This window comes from Cheilinus undulatus, linkage group 9, assembly GCF_018320785.1.
Source record: "Cheilinus undulatus linkage group 9, ASM1832078v1, whole genome shotgun sequence".
Lineage (NCBI taxonomy): Eukaryota > Metazoa > Chordata > Actinopteri > Labriformes > Labridae > Cheilinus > Cheilinus undulatus.
In genome coordinates, this window is record NC_054873.1 from 7,983,746 (window position 1) to 8,003,704 (window position 19,959).

Here is a 19,959-nt window from a genome sequence, read left to right on the forward strand (position 1 = left end):
CTTTTCCCAATTTTCTCTATCTAATTTTCTACTCTACTGTATTAAGTAAATACATACATTAAAGACTAAATAAATTAGATAATAGATTAAGTTAAACTACAAAAAAGGATGTAATTCCTAAAATGTCCACTAGAGGCTGGCTTTAAAAGTCAAGGAATCCCCAATGGATTTCATACTGAAGTTCTCATTTTTAAAGAAGAATTATAAATGTATTCAGACAAATTAGAATAAGAATTTGTTATGAATAGCTAATTTATTTTTTGGTTCACAATGTGCAGGACACGAATGCATTCCTAAATCATCGGTTTTGATTTTATTAAGGAGAAGAGTTCTGCTTTAATTTGCATAGTTAGTAGCATGGCTGAGTTGACTTACAGGTGGACGTGTTATAAGTATTTGCCAGGCGGCTAAAGATCTGACTCTACTGCTACATCCACTGTGGTAGTGGTTTTAGCCAAGCAAATTCTAAATACCTCAATAAAAAACTGGTAATGGAAACATCTGAAATTCGAAAACATCTCAAATATCGCTAAAAAGTTTTTATGCTCTCATGAGGAGGTTTTTCAGACATTTGGATATAGAAGTGTATCCCAAAAGCGCTATGGAAACACTTTTTCTACATTTACACATCACAGGACATAACGTACGGTGTAACATGGCCAGTTCACTCAAGAAAACATGGCGCGGTACGTGTGGACAGAAGAGGGGAACAAGACCTTCTTAACATCACACTTAAGCCCTTATACGTGGCGTTTGCCATACATTCAGACTTTGCCTCTGAGCTATCATCCGTTGCCTTCGTATTTTGTTCAAAATTATCAAGGCAACTGCTGTAGATATAATCATAACCGTACCAACACCAAAAGGTTTTGCAGCGGAGTCTCGCGAGATGACATTTTATGAGAATTACAAGGCTCATGCCCAAAACTCCCTTCAATGGAAACCTATTCAAAGCACAATTTTACTCACTGGAAATTTAAGAAATGTCACAAACGCAGCTTATGCTAGTTTGATTGTGTTTTTTTTTTTTTTTTTTACAGTACAGGTTTTATAAACACGCAAGTTGGTCTTCCATTTCTGATGTTTAACTTTATGCTTCATGTTTGCTTTCGTCACCATGACTGTGTTTGTTGTGCTTCCTCCTTTGGTCAGCTTGATTTATGATTGGCTATCTTCTATTAAACCACAAAGTATGTGCTTAGTAAGAACATGTTTAATATTTACAATTTCTAAGCAGATAAGGAAGGGTGAAATCAATTCTAGCAACCCTCCACCACAAAAAAAATTAAGCAAGATAATCTTAAGGACCAACAGATAATGGGGCCTTTGCTGCCTTTGGTTGTAAGGGGGAAATGGGTGCAAAACCGACATGATTATCTTGTAGTAGGTACACCAGTTGAGATTTGTGCTCTAGCTAGTAACAGAACATTAGGGCATGGTTAGCCAAAAGCAAAGAGTAAACCCAATATTAAAAATAAAGCCTCTTCAAAATTATTCTAGGAAAATTCATGTTGGAACATGGCAAAATTAAATGGTGGTTTGTTGGATAAATTTGTGCCTTTTCATTCAAAAATTTAAATGTTAACTTGTGATGATCTTACAAGGAAAATCACCAGAGGGACCACTGAAGTTGGTAGCATTTGGCCTTTGGCCCAGAATTCAAGGTCTTCCATTAATAGCTGATTAGATATTTAAGTCTGGGCTAAAACCATTGGCTGAAAGACCAAAAAAAAAAAAGGTTTTCTATCTGTACAATTTGGTAAAGGCAACAGTAAATACACTGACTTTTACTGTACAAGGCGGTGTGATCTCTCCATTTGAGGGATTTATGTAACATCCTTTGAACAAACCGCTTAAACAAAGCATTAATTCTCGGGCCGCTTGAGTTAAACCGGCAGCGCGTTTCATCTGGCTGGGCATGTCCTAACGTGGATCTCGCTGCCAGTTCTCAGCAGCTAAATAACCTGTTGAGATTGAGATGGAATGAGGGTAAAAGCACATCACTCAAACAGGCCCTCTGGCTCCTCAAATGAGCCACATAAAGCAGGAAAACTGCTGTCACTTTTCTCACCTAACAGTTTTCCCCCCTCCGTCTCCTGAAACAATTACTGCCGAACGCTCTGACAGACTCATTTTCACATTAAGCGCTTTAAAAACAACACTGGTTCAGCTAGAAGGAATGTGCCAGAGACTGGTACTTTGCCGGCTCCCGGTAGCTGTGATTGAAAGTCCAGGCCTGAAGAATCATATGCTTTTTTGTTTTCTACATTTGCTTGACCACACACGGTAAATGTGGCGTTCAGCATGTGACGTCTGCCTTGCTCTCGCTCCCTCTCAAACATCTGCTTACATTTCATATTCCACCATGTCTGTCTGTGTCCAATTTCACTGCCCGCAAGCGCCCGCCATTGTCCTAATTTAATAAATGACAAGCTATTAAAAATCGCTCCCATTCAAAGCCCATAGCCTCTGGTAAATCCATCTAAAACACAGGCTGCTGTGATAGCTTTAAACACATCCAAAGCTGGTTCCCATTAGGACAATGCCACTGTTTTTCTCCTCGCTGCACCGACTACACTCTAAATAAAAGAGAAATGGTCTTTAGTGAGCGTTTAAATTGTATGGCAGATAGACGTAGGCAGTTCTAAGAATAAAACTGGAATGAATGGTTGATAAACCCTGACAGACACTGCACAAAACTCAGCAAGATCAGTACAGATGAAAACATTTGCACTGAGAATGTTCTGAATTTTCCACCTGCAAAACGCTTCAATGCAGAAGTAAAATGCATTACATGACGATGATGATTACATTATTGTTGCTCTATTTATTGATTACGGTGGCCTTGAAGGTCAACTGTAAAAACATTACTGTGCATAACCTTTAGGCATGTCCAGGTCAAAAATTGAGGCTAAAGTAAGATGGAGATGTGGCAAGTAATCCCCCATGAGGGCACCATCAGGTGGGAAGAAGGATTGATACAATCCTGGCTGTGCTCTGGATGTCCTTGCATATTAGCATGGGTGGGAAAAGCTGTTGAAAAAATAAAGTCTGCACCTTTAGGGCAGACTAAGGGTTGGATGTGGCGAGTAAGCACAGTCTAGGGCACCATCCGGGCAGGTGGTATCAGGGTTGCCAAAGGCCTAGAACTGCTGGTGGTTTTCAGGCGTATTACCAGGGACAAGAGATGCTGTTGAGCTTGACCTTGGCTACAGAGTGGCACATGTGACCTTGGTTGCCCTATCCCCCCTCTCCAGCCCAGTTGTGGCCCATCAGGCCCAGAGAAAAATCTTTAAATGCCCCAAAATTATGCACAACTCTATATTTAATTGAGCACAAGGTATTTCATGATGCACCAACACAGTACATAAAACACAAAATGATGCACATATGCAAAAAATGGCAATAATAAAAAATAATAAAAGAAAATACATAAAATAAGATAAATTAAATTAAATTAAATTAAATTAAATGTTTTTGAGTTTATTAATAAATATAAATTTCCAAAAAAAATTAGACAAATATCTTTCAAGAAACAATATCTTTTGGAATTGTAAAAAATTATCATGAAACTAGGGCTGTCAAATAATTCAAGATTATTCAAGCATGATTAATCACAGAATTTCTGTAATCGATCACGAACAGTGATCATTTCATTTCATTGGTATTTTTGTCTTATAATCAGGGTAACTGACTTCCTGCTTGGATACAGACCTGCTTCTATTTTGAAAATAAGGACCTACAGGTAGATTGAAGATTAATGTGTTGATTAAACCACAGAAAAAGGAACTTGTTATGGATTATGGCACCAGTTATTGGTGTTTACTCCACTATGTCTCTACCAATCAGTTGGTCAGAGGATAACGATGCATTGAGGTAGAAGAACACCTAGGCTACTTGTTGGATTGTAAAATAGAGCCAAACTCAGAGGCTTTCTAGAGGAAATAACACTTAAAAATTTCTCTGCATAGCATACATGCCAACATTGACTTTTGTCCCTTTTTGACCTTAAATACGCTCGATTCCCTGGTTCAACTGTGAAAAACTGAACAACTGAAAGCTCTCGTGGCTAATAGAACTGCCGTTACCAAGTACCTTATACAACCAAACTTCAAAAACACTGAAATATCCCTTTAAAGAGTGACTTTAATACAAAGGTCACAGGTGAAACAGTAAGCGAGTTGAAGACTTTTTGAGTAGAAAAACTGATGAGAGGCTCACGACTGTACATGCACAATGGCCCACTCTTCAAAAATGTTGAAAATTCCTTCTAATAATGTCTGCCGTGAATCAAAGACGATAAGTAAATAGAAGAAGTCAGGTCTGAAAGTGCACCCTGTTGTCAGAAGGTTGATGTAACAGAAAAATCCTCTCCATGTTTGAAATGAGACACCATCAATCATTGTGTTTCAGTACATAGTTTGACACTTTCAAGAGATTTGGAATTTAAATCCAATAAAACTCTGTGATTAAGTGTTTTTTCTACATTAATGAGGCATTACCTCAAAGGAACACAAATGATTCACGAAAAATAAGCACCTACGTAGAGAGTTACAAGGACGACTCACCCCACGAAGAACTGCCTCATCTCCTGACGTCGTGACCGCATCAGCTGCTTGTACTCTCCGATCCTCAGCTTCTTGCCGTCGATGATGCAGGTCCTCTTGGGCCTGGGCTTGTACTTGTAGTTTGGGTATTTCTCCAGATGGATCTTGCTCAGGCGGGCCTGCTCTTCATAGTACGGCTGCTTCTCCTGGTTGGTCATGGCTTTCCAGCGAGAGCCTGGAGGAGGGGTGGAACGTTTAGTTTGGCCTCTTATTCAAGTCTTGATTTCTGTTCTTGGTAGTAAATCATGAATGTTAAAATGAGTAAAGGGGCTTCACTGTCATTAAATAGGTACGGTTTTATCATTTGATATTTTTATGCACACTTTAACAATGCCTTGCAGTCTGTTGCATTTTTTGAATTTTGAGGGACCAAATGATAAAGAAAATGTTGAAACAGATTCAATAAAACAAGTCTAATACGTCTTCATAGAAGGATTATCGACATTAAATTTTCAAAGCAGTCTTATAAAGCTGAGTATCCCATCATGCTGTACTGTACCGTATCTTGAATAGTCAATTCTGATTGGCTCTGGAAGTTCCACTGGTGTCCATTAACTTCTGATGTATGGACACCTATGGAACTGCTCAAGCAGTTCAGGTCAGAAATCTTTACACTGTTCCGAATTCATGCGCCGCAGCCGATATACGAGAAAAGTAACCATAGTAACATGGAGCAGAAATACTCTATAAGGCCACAAATTAAATACAACAATGACCGAATTCATACTTTCATTTAATTTATTTGGTGAATACGACAACTTTGACGTCTGAAATGCTGGTGAGGAACGAGATAAGTATCCTCTGAACATCATGTGATGGTGTTGTAACACATGAGCTACGAGAAGCATGACTTTTTTTCCAGGCTCACCTGAATACTGAGAGGTAAGTGTCGCAAAAGAAGTCACCTCCCTCCTGTTCTGGCTTCTATAAACTATTGTCAGAGGATCTGAATAACGTAAAACACAAGAAAGGAGTCATTGGGCCATGTAGGCGAGTGGCTGGGGTTTGAATCCATCCTGTGGCCCTTCCCCACTCTCTTGTCCCTGGTTCTGACTCAATCCACTGTCCTCTATCAATAAAGGCACAAAAACCCAAAAATTAAAAAAAAAAAAAAAAAAAAAGAAAGAAAAAAAGCCATTATTTCTTTGTAGAGCCAAAGAAAACACTTCTGATACGCGTCATGATAATATCTGATAAATACTGATGTGTCTCACTGAGAATCAGCACCTGCAGAGTGTGAACAGCTCTGTTTCACCTCTGTGACCTCGTAGTGCAGAAGGGGGAATTATTCTGTGTATTCAAACGGCTGGTCTGTTAAAACCAAGCTTTTAATCACATGACTGTCCATGTTAACTTAAAGGTTTATAGTCCAATCACGGTGACTCTCCGTCTTCCTCGCCTTCATGCCTTTATACTAAGAAAGTGCAGCTGAGTGGACTCATTTTTTTGTTTCTTTGCTACTTCACATTCATGGCCCGTCCTATTTACTGGAGTACTGAACGACATTTACATTCCCTAAGAATGTTATAGGCTTGGAAACATATGAAAGGATAAATTTGTGGTTTTATTAATTCTTTTACATTAACTCTTACATATTGCATCGCACTGCACAGCATTGCCTCGGAGACCCGCCTACTTATATCTTTAAAAGCTGAACTCCTCTGCCAAAATGCCCACAAAAAAGTAATGGATAACTGTAAAAACTCTACATCAATTTTAATAGTTTAATTTGTCTTTTTTAACATGCGAAAATTTCAGGTGATAAAAATGGACTCAGTGTGCAAAGGCCTTAGCACTGTAAAAGGTCAAGAAATAGGCAGGGGTGCATGTACAAAATGACTCAATTTTCTTTTGCAAGTGACCATGGTATAAGTGGGTCAATGCCTGACAAGGTGACCAACAGTGTTAATTTTGTGGACTAAAACTATGACTAAAAATGTTTGTGGACAGCCTTTTTTCCATGACAAAAACTAGACTAAGACTAACAAAAATAGATCTTTGATGACTAAAACTGGCAAAAACTACGTTTAGTTTTCATCAAGATGACTAAAACTAGACTAAAATATAATGTTGTTATCATCAGACATTAAAAATCTGTGATATTTCTCCACTGTGGGTAAATCTGTTGAAAAACCATGCATATGTAGCTATCCTGCCTCTCAGCTGTAGAAAGCAGGGACCCCAAGTTAAGCAGAGTGCAGATAACACACTACCATGATTTGGTACCAGATTTAGGCAAGAAAATAAATGCTTGGACTAAAAGTAAAGACTGAAATGTGAGGACTTTTTTTGAGTTTTCATCAACTAAAACTAAAAATGGTAGAAATGACTAAAATGTGAATAAAACTAAAATGCATTTCATTTTAAGACTAAAACTAAGACTAAATTAAAAATAGCTGCCAAAATTAACACTAGTGTCTAATTATCAGGGATAAATAGATGACATGGAGGAGCTCCACAAAGTCCATTTATCCCTGATAATTGGAGACCTCGTTGGGCATTATCATATCGCATCACACTGCACAGCATTGTATGGACCCTCATCTCATTGGACAGTATCATTTTGCATCACATTGAATCATACCATATTGTAAAACCTAGAATTTCAGAATAAAATGTCTACATTTAGTTAAAAAAATAGCAATGCTACATATTTTTAGATGAGAACGCTGAAGAAACCTTTAATCTTTATATATACCATAGACACCAGACATTAAATGTTTACTGTTGCCATGGAAACGCTGGATGCTACATCAAAGACTGCTGCAGAGGAAAGTATGAACTGCTTTAAGCTGCTGTTCTGTTGCTTTATCTAATTCATATTTTATGCATACTCTTATCTGCCATCAGCTGCAGGTTCTGTCCCCTAAATCAGGACGGGGAATCGCTCCTTTGATTGTCTGCTACCCCTCTTTTGTTGCTGTTTTGATTAAGAGCTCCTCAGTGGTTGATCCATGTGACAACTAATAATGGTCAAATAATAACTTTGAGAAATCAACACTACATATGTCTCTTTTTTTTTTTTGGTTCTTTAGTAAGCGATGAAAAGAGTTAACATATGTCTCTAAGCTGTTTCAGTGATACTCTTTGAGCAGTTTGTGGTAAATTAGACATAATGAGCTGTGACTCAGCCATGCAACAATGCTAACATAGCTATCAAATCATTGTCACATTAAATTAATCACATAAAAGAGCCACAGTGTGACGGTTTACTCAGAAAACTGCAGTATTGCTGGTGGTTTCTTCCTGTGAACAGACACCATCATGTCTAGTGGCTCTCGCTCTGCGTCCTGCTGGCTGCAGAGGAACGCCACATTGTGTACTTCAGATTTTCCCCGGTAAGAGGACCTTCTGAACAAGAGGACGGGGCCATTACCACAGGAACGCAGTGCATCTGTGAAGCACTCTGACAGCTGATTATACACACTCGGCCTCGCCTCTTTGTTTATCAAGGTTCATCACAAACTTGGACGTGTACTTTTGTGACACAGGAAACAGAGGGGAGGTTTTGTTGAGCCTGCCACCCACTCCTCGGAGTCCAGCTGTGTTATTATGTTGGAGGGACATGGATTGTACACATGCAGGCACGTACACGTACACAATTATGTGCTTAAATGCTGCTATTTGCTCCTATTTTGCAGGAGGTTTGGAAAATTACAGGGAAATTATTTCTACTTCTCGTATTCTGTGAAACAAGGACTATAAAAACTTAAATTTAGATACTGTTGGTGCATGAATTATACATCATATCAGTGCAAAAAGCATTTAGTCCAACACAAATGCCCCTTTATTAGAGCTCATTCAAAGTGCCTTCTCACAGACCCACCTATGAAACACCAATTTGTAAAAGTTGCTTTACATTCAGCGCCCCTGCCGCTCACTGGAGCCCTGCGCGGGACAGTGGAGGTCTTAAGAACATTTCACGAACAACCGTCATGCTCAGCACCGTGTGAATGGCTATCTGTGTCGGGGAGGTTAGTATCAACACGGCGACTTTTTAACTGAATGCATCCATCACAGTGGTCAGGCGGACACAGTGGAGCTCTGTGTGCGAACTGTTCCAGGTTTAAAAACACACTGATCCTTCTTATAGTCGGCAGCCCACTGCAAAGAAACTCAGTGAACTGTAGTAATGAGCTGAACCAGGAGGAAGGTGGAGGGAAAATGCCACAGATATGGATTTGTTGATCAGCTGGGTCTGTCTGTCTTTCAGAGTTTCCATCTTTTATTCCATTCTTTATGACAGATTCAAACAAAAAGGCATGCAGAGCAGATAACTTATTATTGATTGCTGAATTAGAGGAAACTTTCTTTTATTTGCTATCTATGTCATATTTCTTATCATATATTTAAATGCATTTTATCTTTTTTTGTCTTTTTTTAACAGTGTGATGTGTCTTTTAATGCTTTAAAGAGTTTTTAACTCTGTATAGCACTCGCTTTATGTTTAACTTTGCCTTTCCTCTCATATTAAATCTATTTCTTAGCACAGTGTTACCCAAATTGGGGCTGAAAAACAAAAAAATCAAACCATTTTGCACTGCTAAGAAAGCATGTCACATTTTGCAAGAGGACCATGTTAAAATACACTCCAAATAATTGGAGTGATACAGTGCCCATAAAAAGTATTCACTTCCTCTTATATTTTACCCCTTTATTGAGGTATTATTATCTGGTTCAACAACAATTTGAATTTTGAGCTGCATACCACCAAACTTGTACAGTCATGCTTTTATCACCTCAAAAAATTTTCAAAGATTCACTCATCTTTAACTTTTAAAGACACAGAGACAATTTTACATGCTTTGATTTCATCCTGTCTGGATTATTGCAACAGCCTTTTTACTGTTCTTAACCAAAATCCACTAAACGTTTTAGGATAGATTTTAAGATTTTATTAATCACTTTTAAAGCACTCAACGGTCTCTGTCCAAGTTACATCACTAACCTTTTAACTCCCTATTCCCCTGCACGCGCTCTGAGATCCTCTGGCAAAGGTCTGTTTGTGCCAGAAGCTCAGCTAAAAACTAAGGGTCTAAGTCACTTGGCTGCAGGTCACTAAGTCACTTTTAAAAACATATTTTTACAAGAGAGCTTGTCCTGACTTATGTAGGGGTTGAATATCACATGTTTTTAACTATCAGCTTGTCTTTGTATCTAATTGGGTTTATGCACCTACCTAGTGCATAAACAAAACTGTCCACATGGAATTTGTTGATGGTAATCTGTTCTGTTGTGCATGTCTTCTGTAAAGCACTTTGTAACGTCTGTTTTGAAAAGTGATTTATAAATTAAGTTTATTAATATTATTATTATTTTATAAACCCATCATAGTCAATATAAAAGGCTTTTTGCCAATAAAAAATCCTCTTTAAGTGATGTCAAGTTAGTAAAAACATGTAAGGTAAAATAAGCGACTGCATAAGTATTCTCTATCAAACTTGCACATCTGGACACTGTAATTTTACTCAATTCTTCTATGCAAAACTGCTAAAGTTCTGTAAGTTTGCACAGAGACTGGGCATGAACAGCCCTTTTGAAGTCCAATCACAAATTCTCTATTAGATAGAGGTCTGGGCTTTGACTCATCCACTCAATAGATTTACCTTGTTGTCTTAAAGCCATTTCCATGTAGATTTCTCTGTATGCTTCAGGTCACTATCTTGATGGGAAATAAACCTCCCAAGCCGTAGTCCTCTTGCAGACTGAATAAGATTGTCCTCCAGGATTTTCCAATATTTTCCTGCATTCTTTTTACCCTCTACATTTACAAGCCTTCCAGGGTCAGCTGCCAAGAAGCATCCCCACAGCATGATGCTGCCACCACTGTGCTTCACAGTGGGGATGATGTGTTTGTGGTGATGTGCAGTGTTTTTTCTAATGGCCAAAAAGCCTTGCCTCTCTCACTAGTCTCCTTCTTGCACGTGTTGCACAGGACGGTCTGATATAGGCAGATTTACACATGTGCCATATTACCTCCATTTTTAATGATGGACTTAACTGAACTTCAGGGGATGTTCGGTGTCTTGGAAACGTTTTTGTATCCACGCTCTGACTCATACTTTTCAATCACTTTTTCTGTGAGTGCTTTGGGTGTTCTTTTGTCTTCTTAGTGTAATGGTAGCCAGGAATACAGATTAACCAGTGACTTGAACTTCCAGACACAGGCATCTTTATACTGCAATCACTTGAGACTCATTCACATTCATTTTGTCAAAAAGGCCAAATTATATTAAGCATGATTGGTCAATAAAAGGTTAAACATCCAAGTAGAGGAATACTTTTATAGCCACTGTAGCTCATGGTCAGTCTACTTTGATTTGTTGTGACATTAAGGCTAGTAATCAAATCTGCAATGGAGCAAAAATTAGATTTTACTCCTAGAACCTCAAAGTTAAGTCATATTGCAGCTGCTTACAGAAAAAGAGGCCCTCTTGTTCTTACAAACTACTTCTAGTGACAGAAAGTCTGGATGCCTTGGTTGAAATAAGCTGCTTCTTATCATAAAATGTATTGTATGGTGTAGTTGTGACGTACATTACTTTTCATTTTCAAACAAGTCTCAAACTGTAGTCTCTCCAAATGACAAAAAAAAGTTTTTTTCTTTTAATTCAATTCAACACAAACAGATACCTAGTTTGGGAAAACTAACTCTGAGATACAGTCCTCCTAAACTTCTTTTGAACATTGTATTTTCAGAGTTAAAATCAGGTAAATCATTAAGACTGCTCATCTATTTACAGCTTTAAGATTCAAGCCTGAGTCTGGAGTTTGCAGGAATGTAGCTTGAGTATTGATAACTATGAAAAACCTCACCGAGGATCTTGCTGATGTTGGAATTGTGCATGTCGGGGAAGGTCTGCAGGATCTTCCTCCTCTCATCTTTGGCCCACACCATGAAGGCGTTCATGGGCCTCTTGATGTGCGGCTCGTTGTTGTTCCTGCCCCGCGCCTCTCTGAACACTCGTGCCTCTGCCATGTTATTCCCTGTGAGACAAAGGAAACACTTTTCCTATCAGTCCAACATTCATACTTCTCTTTCTTTCAGATTTAAAGAGCAGGAATTGAAGTGATGACAGTGAATCCTTCCTATTTATTTCTTCTCTCCTCAGGCCTGGATGTACATTATGAAAATGAAACAGCACTGGGATGTCTTTAATATGCTGATAGAAACACTCATGAAGTAAAGTCCCCATGACCAGTTTGCTCCCTCCACTTGCCTGTTTACTCCTCTGATTGTAAACTAAACCACAATGAGCACTGCTGGGCTGTAAACAGTGCAGCTTTATGAGCCACAGGTGTGTTTGGAAGAAAAAGGATTAAACAGAGAGTCTGTCTGAGGTTGTTAAATCGTATGCTTCAGTTACCTCAAGTACAGAGAAAGCACAGAGCAGAAACATCCCTCTGTGAGAAGGAAACTTCACCGACAATTCATAAACACCAATGAAAACACACAATCCACAAAACCTTGAAAAATGCTTTACTTCAGTTCTTCTTTGACTAGTATCAAGCATCTTCAATAATGCACTCAGACGTCCAGTCTTTGTCAGTCTCCCTTCACATTTCACATCTCTGTTTAGCTGTACAATCAAATAAAGGTAAAGGTCTAAACTAAAAAAAAAAGCCTTTATTTGCTGAATTTTGATGGAAAATCATAATTAAGCATATTTCAATGAATTCAAAGTCAGTTTTCTCACTTTTTTGGAGTCCATGCTGACACTATGGAGCTGTCCTTACTGTTTTCATTCATTACCACTTTTAACACACATATTTTATTCTCCAGATGAAGGCAGATAAATAAAAATGTGATAGGCTGTGCCTCTATGGTCTTGAAAAGATGACCAGCAGGAATTGTGGGTAATAAAGAGGAGGGACAGCATGCAGAAGGTGGGTATCAAAACTTTGCTGCATTGAGGACCATAATCTCTGTACGTGGGCTAAGCGTTTCACTGCCTGTTACAATCTCTAAACTTCCAGAAGCTTTAACTTCGACACACTTGTTGTTTGTCCTCTCCTGCTTTTGTTTGCATACTTACTCTGGATGGGATCGTGTGTCACAAACACTCATCGTAGAAAAAAGAAGGAGTGTTCAGACTCTTGTCAACCACTTGGAGGAATAATAACTGTTAAAAATTTTCAAGAGAGGAAAATGTTGACATTGAAGACTCTGTTTAGCTGTTGAGGGTGTCCTTCAGTGTCACTTACTGAGGAGCACAATAAATATTTGTGTTCCCTGAATACCTGTGTTCTCGCTTTCTAGAGGATGCTTTCGTCTTCTTTTTTGAGCTGCGAGACCTTATGGAGGGGGGGCATCCTCTTTACATGGGGCCCACTGAGTTGAGAGTTGCTGGTATTAATTAAGTCAGAGGAGGATATGACCACTTCTAACTCAGAAACTGCTCCTTAAACTTCTCCAAAGCTTTCAAAGTTTCATCCAGTCTTCTGTGCATGTGCAAAGTACAAAAACGTTAGCAACCAAATTTGAAGAGGCTGACAGATTAAGGCCTTTCTGCACAGCGTTTACATGCACAGGGACTTTACATATCAGTACAGTGGCATGGGAACAAATTGGAGGCGATGGCTGTGACAATATAGCGACAGCTAGTTAGCAAACTAAACCGCATTACCTAAGGCAGAGCTGAGACCAGGCCCAAAAATCCCAGCCCCATACACGAGCATGTTCTCTTCAAGCTGGCCTGGCCCATCCCATTCATTATGGTTTTAAGTCTGATTCAAACTTTTCAATAAGTTAGCTGTTAAATTAAAGTTACAAGTACAGAGACTACAGTCTACACTGCTCTTCACTCTGTTATTGCACATCAAGTCTGCCTTCTACGCCGTCCTCACCTGGTCGGTTGAGCTGTTGGCTTGTGCTTGCTTGGATAAAGTTAATTCTGGACCTGAAACTTTCCGTTTTATAGGCCTAGAAGGGCCCCTCTACATCTGTCATAGGATTTCTTTACACGCTCGGCCCCTTGAGGCTTCAGTGGCTGTCTGGTCTGGAATGATGTGTTTCTTCATTATTAGCCAAGCATCAATAACTGTGACTTTTGCTCCTTTGCCATCCAGTGGCTGATAGAGTCTTGTTTTGTGTTTTGTTATAGTGGAGGAGCCTGTGTTATAGGGTGGATTTTTCTATGGTGGCCTGACAAAAATGTCCCATTAAATACTGTAGCAAAATAAGTCTGAAAACTCATCTCTGGCCTAACCTGTGGATCCTGACCCAGACTTTGGGAATTAGTGATTTAATCCATTCAAGTATTTGCTTCTTCCACCTGTGTTTGATTGTGTGCCGCGCTCCCTTTCCCTCACGCCACAGCTCTGTTTTACTGCATGCTCACTGTGTGCTGGTAGTGCCACTTTTGAACAGCTTTTCTCCCTCATTATGTCAACAACTAGCATTGTTCCTGAAAACAGACCTGTTTAATTGGCGTTGTTTGAGGGGAATAAGGTAGTAGCTACAGGTGGGGTTTAGTTGTACTGGGATGGTGTAGCAATTAGCTTGGATGTAGCTATTGTATAGCAGAATTTTCATCAGAACTGGGCCGCATTGCTTCATTAAAACAATCGTAAAGAGCCCCACCTAAAGCCTCTCTAGAGAAGACTTTTCTGCTCTTTTCTCCACCGGCCTCGGCATGAGTTTTATCCACAAACAAGCTCCACTGTTCATACAGCCTGTCTAGCTCAGGTTACTACTGGAGCTGCCCATGCATACAACCTTATTTTGTCTTGTTGCTCTGATTGGCCCTTAATACATAGACAGAATTTTTTTGTCCAATCACCCTCCAAGAACATTTTGAAAAGTTCCGCCCTTTCCAGATGCTTTCTATGGGAGCTTTTCCAGATGGATGTGAAATATATTCTATGCAATGGATACATGAAACAGTCTATCTGGTGTGTCAGGTTATGTTTTTACAGTTTACAGTAATGATTTGCAACGTGGTGTTAGGACCCCCTTGGGCAGGGGTGTCCAAACTTTTTCCACTGAGGGCCAAATGCTTAAGGATGTTGGGGCCACTTTATTTTCCGCAAGGTGAGGTATATGACATTGAATAAGTCAGAAGCAGGATAAAGGAGGAGCTGGGGTGGAGGATTTAATGGCTGACAATGCAAATAGACAATTTTTTTGGGGGGATGCCAATCAGATTTCAGAGGGCCACGTTTGGCCCTAGCTACCACTGGCTCTGCCTCTGTAATATTAATGGTATTGCTATTTGCTGCTGTAACCTATCAGGGAATTAGAAAACAAGATATTGTTGTTATTTCAGTTGCCAATATGTTAACCACGTACAGAGTTGTCTCAATGTAGTCAAAAAAAACACATAAATAAATTCTTCTTGTCAAGATGTTAGTTTACAGAATTAGCATGGTAGCACTGTCTTGTGCTGAAACTATAAAGTACAGTACAGTCAACCAAAAGCTTCATGTTCAAATGTGGCCATATTTCATTTTATTTCTTCAATTTGCTGCGGGCCAATCAAAATTGGACTGTAAGTCACATTTGGCCCTCGGGCTATAGTTTGGACACCCTTGACCTTTGGGGTCCCAAGCCACCGAGATGGGGTCTTCAAATGCCTTCCAAAAGTCAAAGACTATTTGGTGAGATTTATTTGGTCTCTGGCACCTTTATTCTGGAGTCGTGGACTGAAAAGTTTGAGAACCCCTAGTTTAGAGAAAGAAAATATTTTGGCTTAAAGGAACATCCAAAGTGTTACAATATTTTTAGCAACTTAAACTGAATAAAACTGTTGCATTTTGGACTAAAATTTTAAGTGAGTGAAAGTTACTAAAACGGGACTAAAACAAAAAGGGATTTTTAGCTCAATTGGTAGAGCAGGCGCTCATGTACTAAGGCTATACAGCTTAACACACTGGTTGCAGGATCATTTCCCGGTCTCGGTGCACATCTTCCCCCAAAAAGTTTAAAAAATAGAAATAAAAAACTGGTTTTCATCTAAAACAGATGCCAAATTAACAAGAATGACAGGCCATGAAGGTGCTTACCATCCAGGTCTTCAGGTCTCGTCAGGTCAATGACTCGATGCACCATCTTCCCAGCTTCCTCTCCGAGCTTCCCGAGGTGCTGGCTCAGCGTCTCGTAGTGCAGCCGCTCCTGCATCACAAAGAAGACAAAGAAACTCCAGAAAGCTGCAACATGACGCTGCAGCAGCCGCTGCTAAAGAAATATTACACAAGCTGCCAAATAATACATCTTTTTAAGTCCTTATTCCGTTTCTATTACTTAATGTGTGGAGCGAGTCCCGCATTATGCCAGCCATCTTTTAAATTGGGTCACTAGGGACAACTTTGATGGTGGTGACAATAAAACTAATTGCTGGTTTGAGTTGGCATGGAGGAGAGTCCAGTAGGGGCCCCAAAAATGGCATGGGAACTATTTTTTTGGATGCAGTATGACTCCTTTTCTTTTAAAGAGTTTGTAAAATAGTAAGATATGATGTTTGTTGAGTCAAAACCCTTTAATGCCATACTAATCATCTTCTTCCTCTGATCATGCTCTTCATCATCTCTGATTCTCCGTCTGTCTGCCACTCCACTTCTGAGACAAATCACTTCTGCCTGCCTCGGGGCCGTCCGGCTAAAATTACTCCACCACGCTCCCAAATTGTGGTGGAAACATCGAACCCTCCGCACAGCCGCCGCACAGCTTCTCTCCTCTCCCTCTCTTCGGGCTCTCCTCCTTTTTCTGGTGACAGAGGCATTTTGTTTGACGCAAGGAATGGTTGCCGGGTGAAGTCATGCCGCGGTAGCCGCTGGCAGAGTCGGTGGAACTTAAGGGCCGGTGTGTGCGCGCTCGTATGAGTGTGTATTTGTGTGTGTTTATAGATGAGGAGTCGGCGCGGGCCAATGTCAGCACTACGGCAGGGCTGTAATCAGGCCCACCGCAGAACATGTGCCTGGGCAGTGCCATGCTCACCGCAGGAAGCAACCGCCTAACAAAGGACTAAAGAAAAGAGAGAAAAAGAGAGGGACAGGAGAGAGATAGGGAAAAAAGGGAAGAAGAGTGGATGGAAAACTTAGAATAAGGCACCGAGGAGTTCTTTTTTAAGCCTGCGCTGCTGAACAATAGAGCGGGGAGAGCACTCAGATGTCTGGAAGTCAAAGTTTGCTGCTCCAGGTTACTGGAGATCAGATTTGAAGTTCTCAAAATGATGCTAAACATGCAGCTTTTCCATGTTGTGTTTAGATAATCTGCAAGGATATTAGATGAAAACAATTTCCAAACATCCAAAGTGGTTAGAGATGTAGAAATGTTCCCGCTGAATGGGAGGAGACTGGAAGGAAAAGCAGCAGAGTTTGGAAAATGCACCAGGACGGCATCAATAGAGGTGGACTGATCCAAAATACAGATTAACAGCAGACCTGGGTCAAAATTTGCAAATCCTCCCTGCGGTTGGTCTACTTTTGGTCGACTTGAAAGTTCTTGTGGCAGATGCAGTAAGGAGCTGTCTTTGCTTTGTTTAGGCAAGATTGAAATAGGTTTGGCGTGTGCGCCTGCTGGTTGGATTCTGGATGGCTGCCCCCTGGAGCAGCTCTAGAGGACTCTCTCTGTCTCCTTTTCTATTGTGTAAACTTGCATTGTGCTCGCTTTTGTCTTTGATTTTGCTTCTCATTACCTGGTTAAACAAAAAATCAGCAGTTTGGTCGCCATGCTGCGTAGGTTTTCCCAGCAAAAATAAATCAGAGTATTCAGGAATAAAAAACACTTTTAATGTGGCCCTGCTGCCTCTGAAGAGCTTCGAGAGCATAAAACCAACCCATCACATGCTTGACATTACGGTACTATTAACCCATGTGTGAATTGGAGCAAAAAGCATGTGGCACTTGACTCAGAAGCAAAGAATTTATCTTGAACCAAGGCCTTCATGAACTAAACACAACAAGGGGCAAAGATGAATTAAAATGAAGAGGAAATTGACAACTAATTAAAAATAAATTACAAAAAAAGGTAGAAAAAAGGGAGGTTAATATTAAATTCTGCAGAGCAGAAAGAAATCGGCTCCCTGCCGCTGCAGCGTGTTTAACACAGTGATGCGTTCACTGACTCTGACGTCCAATACGGCGCTGAATGTATATTTCTACATTTAAGAGACACCCGACTCCTCTTGTTCCGCCTGGTCTCGCCTCTTCTTGGCGTTTGCATCCCCAGCGTTTCTACAGTAACGCTCCAAACATTTCTTTTTTCTAATCCACACCGTATTGAGCTCATTACCACAGTTACAACTCGCCTACCGCCAGCGCGGCGTGCCTCCAGCTGACCCGCAACCGTTTACTGTCTTCTCCCGGACCAATCAAGTTTGGCAACCTCCCCCTCTCTCTCTCTCTCTTCCTATTTCCTTCATCTTTCTTTCTCTTTTTGGCTCTCCAGACTTTGCTGTGCGCCGATAGAGCTGTCAGTCAGCCCTGATCCCCCCTGCACCTCCTCTCCTCCTTCTCCTTTTCACCATTCCTCCTATTCATAGCCCTTAACACCCCCCCAACACCACCAACAGCAGCCCTTCACCCGCCAAGGCTCTGGCTCCACACAAGTAGACACTCAACAGTCTATTTGCAGGTGCCAGACTCGGCTTTGTAGTGTACATTATTATAATGTATATCATTCAGGCTTCAAATCCAGCCGAATTACGTCGACCTTTAATCAAGACTTGGAGGCGTCGGAGCAGTCGGTTTCACAGGCTCGCTTCCTACAAAGACCAAACGCACCAGCAGGGCCAATATAAACGTCTATACAACTGTTTCCTGCCTCCTTCCAGACTCGCTGTGCTCCAACAACACAAACTGCAGCTTCATTCAACAGGGTTCAGACAAAAGACACGTCGCCGTAATGAGCTGCGTTAGACGTGGAGATCTGGTGAGTCTCAAAACAGCAGAAAAGTTGAAAAAGAAGGACAAAAGTTTATACTGTGTGGACTGTGTGTGTTTAAGAAAAAAAGGTGAAATCTAAACAGTTAAACTAACAAATACAAACATGCATGAGCTTTTTAAATAGTGTGGTGAGGATATTATGACTTTAAATGGCAGAATTAAGGGCAGCTCTAAGCTCTGGTTTCAGTGAAATGCCCAGATTTACAGTCCTTATATCTTTACTAGTTTTCCTTCCTCACAGCCTCAGTTTTAAGACAAAAACATATATTATTGTTGTGTTATTGTTACAGGTATTCTTTAAAAACTGAATGAATTTTCAAAGCTGCTGAGGAATGTGCACACATTTATTTCTTTTCTTACAACTGAAATAAATGAAAATCTAAGAACTACCTTGCATACGGATACTTTAACAAATTCAAACTTTTGGAGTTTTTAGTTATGTATTCACAGCATTAAAATTTATGCACACCCATACACATTCACTAAACAGCATTTTACAACACTGGACAACACATGAGAACACAAGAGCCTAAAAAAAATCTTATTTTCTAAAGTTATTTATTGTAAGAAAATCTCTATGCATATTTGAGGAGCAGCAGACCACCATATTATTGCTGCTATGTGCATATTAACAGTTCAAGGTTTTTCTTTACATACCTCTTACTTTTCAGCATAAATCTCACCCAATCACTGTGGATGGATTATAAATGGAAATATTTTATGCAAATTTTACAGCAAAGGGTAAAATATGCCACTTAAAATTTCAATTATTCGGCGCACCGGTAGTCGAGTGGTTAAGGCGTATGCCATGTGTGCAGGCGACCCATCATTGCTGTTTAGAGGCACCACGGTCCTCACTTTGTGAACCCCTGGTCTAACTCCGCCCCCTCTTTAGAGGTCATCATCAGGCATGTGCAGATGTAAACAAAAAAGGGGCATGCGCACCTGCCTTTCAACCCAACACCCTAAATCAGTGTTACTCAAACCTGCTCAACCAAAAAGCCAAATTGCTGAAAAATACCTCTGCAAGAACCGCAATCGAAGTGGTGAAAAGTGGCAAAGACGGTCAAAAAGCGACAAAAAAGTGGCAAAAAAATGGCATAAATTGCAAAAACTGGGTAAAAACTAGTAAAAATGGGGAGTTAAGCGGCATAAATGGATAGAAAAATGGGTTACAGGTGGCAAAAATGGTCAAAAGTGGTAAAAACTTGACTAAACGTCAAGGGGGGGGGGGTAAAAGCAGGATAGAAGAGGCAAAAAAGGGCCAAAAACAGGATAAAAGTTGCAAAAAGAAATTGAAAAATGGGCTTAAAACCAGAAAATCGATTAAGAGTGTCAAAAAAATGAAAGAAGGGGAACAAAATTGCAAATAATGGCAATGTGGCAATGGAAATATACAGGCATAAAAATAAAGGTTTACAATTAAAGCAAGCTGCACACAAGTGGAAAACACACTGATGAATGAAGC

The 19,959-nt window shown here is 40.1% G+C and overlaps 1 protein-coding gene across 14 annotated transcripts in view; it reads right to left on the reverse strand.

The window, feature by feature from the left end:
* The window catches only part of LOC121515031 (transcription factor SOX-6-like), a 232,828-nt gene that overhangs the window by 6,504 nt on the left and 206,365 nt on the right, over positions 1 to 19,959 (reverse strand). For all 14 annotated transcript variants that reach the window (XM_041795585.1, XM_041795583.1, XM_041795584.1 and 11 more), the window contains 3 exons: positions 15,612 to 15,720; positions 11,424 to 11,594; positions 4,569 to 4,782 (listed from right to left, as the gene is read on the reverse strand). In XM_041795585.1, the coding sequence (XP_041651519.1) occupies positions 4,569 to 4,782; positions 11,424 to 11,594; positions 15,612 to 15,720 (494 nt within the window). The remainder of the gene's footprint in view (positions 1 to 4,568; positions 4,783 to 11,423; positions 11,595 to 15,611; positions 15,721 to 19,959) is intronic.